General features: G+C 36.0%; 1 protein-coding gene across 1 annotated transcript in view; it reads left to right on the top strand.

Annotated features, from left to right (window-relative positions):
* The window catches only part of USP15 (ubiquitin specific peptidase 15), a gene marked incomplete in the record, with an annotated part of 30,611 nt that extends 22,639 nt beyond the window's left edge, over positions 1-7,972 (top strand). Inside the window, 4 exon segments of the mRNA XM_072401422.1 lie at positions 2,682-2,831; positions 3,617-3,720; positions 4,999-5,087; positions 5,840-7,972. Coding sequence (XP_072257523.1) covers positions 2,682-2,831; positions 3,617-3,720; positions 4,999-5,087; positions 5,840-6,025 — 529 coding nt within the window.
* Positions 7,973-8,557: the final 585 nt, after the last annotated feature.

The raw sequence follows: 8,557 nt of genomic DNA, 5'->3' as shown, positions 1-8,557 counted from the left end.
ACTCACCAGAAGATTCCATTTTTTAATTTAGGGTAAACAGCAGACTTTAGAAAGGAAAAGAATTAAATTGTGACGGTTTAAAATTAATTCATCTGCTAATGTTCCTTTTTCTTCCTCACATCTTAATTAATTTGTGATCTGCAAAGAAAATACAGGTAGTCCCCGAGTTAAGGACATCTGACATACGGACAACTCCGTATACGAACGGGGCTTCCCTGCTTGCTCCTGTGCAGGACCGAAGCTTGATGGGGGAATGGGGGTGATTTCACATGACTTGCAGAAGAAATCTTTTGCTAAACACAGCTGGGCTTGTGGGGGATCTTAAGGACTGAGCTCTCTGTAACATCTTGTAACTCTTTAATGACCAAGACAAATTCTGCAGTTGTTTCTTTTTGCATATCAAAGCACAGCTTGCTCCAGAAGGTATTGAATGTCTAGGCTCCATAAAGTTTTTTTGCTTTGTGATTAATTTACAGCGATGATTTTATACAGTAACTGACACCATGCTGCCTAATAATATGTTGAAACAAACATCTGTCCTAATTGCATTTATTGACCCTCCTAGTAGTAATCCCGAGTGTGACTCGCAGTGGATTTTACCTGCAAAAAGCAGTAATCCCGAGTCACACTCGGGGTCGCTTAAAACTTAAAAAAAAACAAAAAACCTTACCTTGCCCCGTCTGTGTCCCCCAGCGTCCTTCTGGTCCCTGCAGGTCCTGGGGACGCGCCCTCCTCCTCCGATCCTCAGCCACAAACTGCAGAGACGATCTCCAGGGTTTCCCGGTGACGTTGGTGCATGCGCCGGTGCGGGCGGATCAGTGGGAAATTCAAATAATTTTGTATTGGATTCAATACAAAATAGCTGTATTGAGTCCAATACAAAGAAATCTTCATATATATCCTAATATATATCTTATATATATATTTTACAGTAACCTTTTAGTAGCTTTATATGTTTATCAAAAATTACAACAATGTATTACATTTTACAATTTAATAATAAAAATAAGTATGCTGCAGGCAGGAGTAAGCATTTTCTCTGTCTCCTTTTTCTTAGTAATCAGATGTGCGCTGTAACTTAGCACATTACAAGGTTATAGGTTAAATTCAGGAAGTAGATTCTGATCTTGGTTGATGTCTGGATAAATAAGATTATGCCGTATTTATGGAGAAAAAAAGCATATAATGAAACCATGTTTCATTGAAGGTTTTTTGTTCTTTGTGAGACCCCCATTCAGTGTTTCAATTTATCTAGTATTTAAACTTTTCACCTAATGCTAGATCCACACCACTTGTTTACAGAGAAGCGTGCGTTAAAGTGGCTTGTGTATTTTTCTTTGCACCTCCAGAATTTTTCATGGCAGATGTGGCTGAAATCCCGGTTGATCTACCTACCATGGCTGGGTAACACTGGAACCACTTACTTTTTTTTTTTATTCAGAGTTTGAGCACTGCTTGCAGGCATTTTCAGAATAAAGTCAGTGCAGCTCTGAGAGAATTTAAATAGACTATGTGCAATGGTATATAAAATTAGATGTATGTCACAGGTAGCTGAAGTATATTTTAAAAAAGAAGACATCTATATTTATTTGGAAAGTGTAAAAATTATTCCATTGTAAATACTTGAACACTTAAGAGCATACTCAAAATTTTCAGCTATCAGGCAAATATGGGTTTGGTTTCAGTTACTATACTTGTCTTTTTATGTTTGAGAATCGTAAAACTTTAAATAATATAAAACGTACATAACATAAATAATATCTTTACTTGCCAGTGTTTTAGACTGATAGAGTTGATCACCTGATTACAGACTTTTTATTTGTTGAGCGTCACATTAGGTATGCTGATAATCCACGTGAACAGCAACTAATCGGACACAGTTTAGTGTAAATATTAAACCCACTGTTATGGCTTGTAGTTTTACCAGTATCCTTAACCTGAACATTGTTTCTTCTGCCATATATACCAATGTGACATAAACATGTTATTGATAGGGAGTCACATAACCAATAGTGACATGCTATTTTTGATGCAAGGAGCAAACAAAGTTTAGAGGCCCGCTGTAACAGATACATAGTTTGTCTATCATAGCATAGGGTTATTTTATAGAAATGAATGCAAGCATATTATCAACTTTAATTTAGCAGCTTTAAAATAGTCATGTGACTACATGGACACTCTACTTATTTCCAGTAATTGTGCTTTATGCAACAAATATGTCAGCAATGATGTTTCATCAACATAATCCTTCTCCAAGATTAGTTATGTCTGTTATCTGTTCGGGCAGACTGCAAAGAAAGAAAGTATCTGGGACAATTTTGTATTACTATTATTATTAATAATATTATTATGCCAATGACATGAAAATATGTGATCAGTTCAGTAACTATGGTTTGCCCTTGTTTAAAAATCATGTCTGCAGATGATACCTTTGAATCTTTAATTTTGGTTATACGTTTTACGTATAAGAGCGCTGAAAATTTGAAGGAAAAACAAAATCAGTGTATTTCTGCAATATAAAGAAGTTTAAAGAAAGTAATATCAGCTTTTTTAATACTGCTATCATACTGCTTTTTATGAAACTTGCTTGCTTCGACTGGCAATTGTTATACCATAAACATTTTATCATTGTATAGCTATGTTTGTGGATGCTTCATCATCCTAATCTGTTTTTTGATTAGGTATTGTCCCCACTGTAAAGAACATCAGCAAGCAACCAAAAAATTGGATCTGTGGTCATTGCCTCCAGTTTTAGTGGTGCATTTGAAGCGCTTCTCCTACAGCAGATATATGAGGGATAAACTGGATACACTTGTTGATTTTCCTGTAAGGTATGTACGTAATAAATGTTGGTTTTCTCCTAGACAAAAAAAGGAATTTGGCCATAAACTTTATCAATTTTTTATTGTATATTTTGAGTTTTTGTAAGAGCTGGGGTGTATTATGTGCCAAGATATAATTAAAAAGTCCAGCTAATTAAAACTTGTAATTATTTGGGTTGAATCTCCCACTGCCCTTTAATTTACCATGAGGTCTCCTGTCATCTTTTTCCTTTTGTGTTTACCACAAAGTTGTGAATTTGAGAACAGTTTTAATGTGTTTACTTCTCCTGTGCATTTTTCATATTATACAATGTATTAAAATACAGCCAGAAGATTGAGGCCCCTATTATGGTCACAGTGTGCATACCTGAAAAATCAATCTCCTAGATCAGAGGCCCAGAATAAACTGATGAAGCGGATGTAAATAAGTGGTGTGCATAGATTACATTCACCTCTGGATATGGTTCAGGACAGGGTTGTCTAGGATTTCATCCCCATGCATATCAGAAAATACACATGGACAACATTGGGTTTAACACATTGTGTTTATTATTAAAAGCAAAGATGTATTGTCCTATAATGATCTATTCTCCAAGAAAGTAAAACAAGGAAATGTTTTTCTTCAGGTATGATTCTCAGGAGAACCTAAGATTGTATGGCCAGAACAAGCTGATATAGTGAATGTTCTTCTGCACTCATTAGCATCAGAAACATTGATCACAGTTTACTTTAGCCTGACTATTCAGAATATCCAACTATTTAGAATAGCTAAATATTTATTTTTTTCCCAACAGTGATTTGGACATGTCTAAATTCCTCATCAATCCAAATGCAGGACCTTGTCGTTACAATTTAATTGCTGTGTCAAACCATTATGGAGGAATGGGAGGTGGACATTGTAAGTTTTAGATATTTGCTACAATATTTACTGTAAAAGGGTAAGATTTGTCGCTTTTCATGTAAAGCAATATTTAGTGTGCCAGGGACCCATACTGAACAGCCCCAGTATCTTTGTAATTCATAGTAGAGTTTCATCAGTCACGTGGCTTGTTGGTGCATACATCAATTTGTGCTAGCATCATAGAGGGCACTTTTTCACCACACTATAATTTTGTGTAGACACACAAAGTAGTTTATTACATGCATTCTCCACTGCGGAAAGTTACACGGTTCCCTAAAAGTATGGAAACCAGCCAAGTCCAAATTAATTTGTGGAGATACTGCAGGGTAACCACTGTGGGGATGACCTTAGACATCAGAGGAATCAGTGGGTGTGTGTGTGTGCAATCTGTCCATCTCTGCACCTTTGCATTTAAAGCACCTTCCAAACATGAGCATTCAGGCTGTACAGAAGGCTGTTTAATGGGTGAATGAAATTTGCAAGCAGTCATGTTATGTCAAATGAATTAATAGCAATTGGACAATGTTGGATAACATTTAATTGCTTATATTCTGCTGAAATGTCATGTAGGATTGTTTGAGATTGCCCCACAGTCAGTAGATCTTATTTTGGGCCAACTAAAAACAGTTGAAACAAAGTATAAGTAAAGAAATTTGTTTGTGAAGATGGTTGTTTTTTTTTTTTTTTTTTTTTTTTTTGGGGGGGGGGGGGGGGTTGTTTGTTTTTTTGTTTTTGCTTTTTTAGTTCAGATATAGCAGTGAATTTTTTTCACACAATGCTTTATTGCTGTTTATAGCCCTGCTGGGGAGATTCATTTTCATTTGGCCTGGTTTGGCCATTAAGCCTGAAACAGAGGGAGTGAGGGAAAAACCCAAAGTTTTAGGAATATTGGCAGTGTGAGAGGTAGGGTGAAGTAATCTAATAGGAACATTTGTTCTATGAAAGTTCAAAAAATATGAATATCATTCAGTGTGCTGAGATTTCTTGTTGCATCTTCAGGACAGGGCATGAATGAAAACCTTCCCATCTTTAAATACATTTTAAAAGACTTTAATGTCAGTGCTTACCTCCAAGCTAACCTTAGATATCTTACTGAAAATGTCCCCCCCCCCTTCTTTAGGGAGGTCACAGAGGCACAGCACATTGTTTGCAGTAATCAGGCTATGACAAATTTATAGACATACGGTATAATGATTACTGACTGCTAGATTCCAATTTTTTTGGGCGGCAATTATGAGACACAAGATATAAGCTGTTTGCGTTCTTTTTTTCTAGACACGGCTTTTGCAAAAAATAAAGATGATGGGAAATGGTATTATTTTGATGACAGCAGTGTTTCAACTGCATCTGAAGACCAGATAGTGGTGAGTGTTTGTGTAGTGATCTGGTGAATGTTTTTCCTTCCCCCTCACACTTTATAGTATCTTGGTTATCATTTATGCTACATCCAATGCATTTTGTTCTCCTAGATGACATTAGATTGGAGAATCATTAAAAGTACATACCTCGCCCTCCCCAGTCCTCCTGAGCCTGACCTATACTATAACTCCCTCTCCCCCAGCTCTTTCCTTATTTTAGGATGACACAGCCATGAGCAGTAATTATGTATTGTCTGTTTAGACAATAGCAACATTGGAAACCACAGATATTTTCTGTTTGAATCATGTCTCTTAAAGCTGACTACTAGGTAGTCAGTACCTGCCCCAAAACCCTTGAATCTCACTATTGGCTGTTGAAGTTACTCCAATAGTGAGATGCAGGACTTAAAATGGACAAGGCCTAACGTTTGCATGTTAGAGCTTCCTGCGTTTCAGGGCTCCAGGAATACTGCAGCAGATAACTAAGGATGCCTTTAGGGCTTTTTGATGTTTGCTGTATTGAACTTTCTAATTGGATATATAGCAAGCTAACAATAGTTTAATATCACTGAACTATGCAATCATTGTGTTTATAAATCTTTCTTTTTTAATTGTACCCTGGTGTTTAGGTCATTTAGCATGATTTACTTTTTATATTTTTTTATATTCTTACTTTTTTTTTTACCAATTTGTCAAATTCCTGTGTTTTTATCAAGCACCTTTTTATGTACAAATGCTCTGCATTTTTTTTTCTACAGTCCAAAGCTGCATATGTACTCTTCTATCAGCGGCAGGATACTATAAGCGGGACAGGCTTCTTCCCTCTGGACAGAGAAGTCAAGCAAGGTGCTTCAGCTGCCACTGGGGTTCCGGTGGAGAGTGACGAAGAGTCAAATGACACTGAAAATGACATAGAGAATGAAAACTGTATGCATACTAATTGAAATTAGGTATCTGATCGCCTCAGAAACATAGACACTAGAATCACTATTAATAAACCTGAGATATCTGCCAAAAATAGTATTAGTTTTTTTTTCTGTTCTAAAAAAAGGTTGGGAATTCAGCTGGCAGAATGTAAACTGTTTTGTCTATCTGTTCTATTTATTGTATAGTTTTCCTTTAAAAGGGGTGAAAAAGGTGACTGATGAGTCTATTTAGCTTAGACTTTTATTTGCAAGCTTAATATATTGAACAATTTATTTTCAGCTTGTTTTTGTTTCTTTCGTTTTCTGTTAACTTCTATATGATAAACCCTCAGATGCTCAGGTTTCTGTATCTTGCTTATGTTGATAGACAAGACACAGGATATAGGACTCTGAACCTGCTGAGTTCCTGAGGATAAAACAGTGATAGATAGCAGTGTTCTCCCTGGCCCCTTTTAGGCGGGCGCACAACCCAGCACTTTTTAATAACCCCCCGGCTGTTTTTGGTTGGTTACTAAAGACTTGGGTCACAATAAAGGGGCTGCCATCCGCCTATAGCTCCTTCCCACCCAACTTAAAAAAATCAGGGTTGAACATTGGATAGTGCAATCAATTGCTTTTTTTCCATACTCAAATTGCTCACCAACTTATAACAAAAAAATATGCTTGAACCACTCCATAATCATTGCAACCATTTAACATCCGAATAATGTTACTGAGGGAAATAACAAAGGTGTTTTAGCCTTTTAATATACAGTTTTCAATTTTTGAAATATCTTAAGTTTACTTGTTACCTTGTTGGTTTGAATTTTCATAATGTTGTGTCAAAAAAATAAGTTATGATTGAATGTATATTTCCCTTGTCATACATTGGATTCCTGTTCTGTTTGCTGAAAACTGGTGCACTCTTCTGATCTTCTGTTAAGCGTTCATCTTTGTGTTGTACAATATCTCCACTATTTTAGCTGGGAGATTCAGGCTCCCTAGTTACACTGTACATGTAAAAAGAAAATGATATAACGGCACCCAGTGCCTGTGACAATGACTGTGGACTCATATTAACTATAGGATGTTATTTTTTATTTGATTTGCATTTTTAAATGTTTGACTTTATTTAAGGTAGGTCTGTGAAAATTCGTGTGCTCCCTTCAAAAGTCACCATGGCCTTACAACTCATCTCAAAGGGGTAAATTGTTCTAAAACTAGGAAAGGGGCATTTGCATGTTCAGTTATCAGAACCTGTACTGTGTATATTGCATACAAGCCTTGGATTTCATGTTGGCTAACTGCATTCAAGGGTCCAGGATGCCAAAAAAAAAAAAAAATCAAAAACAAAAAAAAATTCAAACATCAAACATTTTGTAAAATGGATTATTTGCTGCTTAACCTGTGATCTTGTTAAAGAATGTATTGTTGATTTGTATACTGCCTACGACAGGAACTCTGTACATTTTGGGACGCGCTTTACATATCTACTACCTGATGAATTTCTTAACTGTCCCAGCAGAGGAAAAAAAGAATAAAAAAAGATAGTATAGCGTTCTTCATTTGAACCAATGTAATAAAATACAATAGGTTTTAAATTGTGTATTGTAAATAAAAGTTCACTCTGTGAGTGCACATTTTGGTAAATTATTTTATTTATACATTAGCATTACAAATATAAATTAATGCAAATCACCAGGAGAAATGAGGGTATGGCTTTGCTTTTTGTCTGGGTAATAAGGCTGATGTGATGTATCCTGGTATTTTTAAAGCTGCTTTGGGTTTTTTTTTTTGTTTGTTTGTTTTTTTTTTTTGGGGGGGGGGGGGGTTCCTCATTTTTTTTTTATTTTATTGTCAAATGTTTACCTTCTGCATGATGGAGGTAACAGGTTTGTCTGCACTTTAAGTTCACTTGAGTTTACATTTAAAATGTGCATGAATTATTTATTTATATAAATTTCAATAAAGTTGTTAAAGGCCTTATGTAGTGTGTGGTTCTTGTATTAATAAAGACTGGAACTGACTATATGTATTTGGTATTTCAAGGCAACATTATCTGTTGGATTTTTACATTTGTTTTTGAAAGTACTTAAAGCGGAACTAAACCTGTGATACTCCCGTTCACATTCCCTTGAAGGGCACCGCCTTCTTATTTCTACAGTTAAAGTAGACCCTATTCAGCAATTTTGATTCTGGGTATCCTGGCAACCAAATCTGAGGCTGTTCATGCGCACCTCAGCTTTTTGACTGATCAAGTAATCATTCAGGGATATTATTGCAGAAAGTTTGTCCCTTACTGCAATATTGGCCAGCCTAATTGTAGCTTTTCATCTACTGGAGGAATACCTGCACCTCAACTGCAAGGGCAATGCATACAATTGTGTTCACCTGTAGTTCGCCTCTGTGTGTTCACCTGCAGTGTTGTTTGCCTCTCCTGGGTGTGTAGCAGCTATGTATGGTGAAAGGGGCATCACATACATGTTTGATGTAAATGCAAGTTTATAACACAAAATATTGTGTTACAAATCTGCATATTCAAATTATGCAAACATAGTTATTAGGTCCCTA

This window comes from Pyxicephalus adspersus, chromosome 2 (assembly GCF_032062135.1).
Source record: "Pyxicephalus adspersus chromosome 2, UCB_Pads_2.0, whole genome shotgun sequence".
In the NCBI taxonomy this organism is placed as follows: Eukaryota; Metazoa; Chordata; class Amphibia; order Anura; family Pyxicephalidae; genus Pyxicephalus; species Pyxicephalus adspersus.
This window is presented reverse-complemented; position numbering and strand designations above follow the sequence as displayed.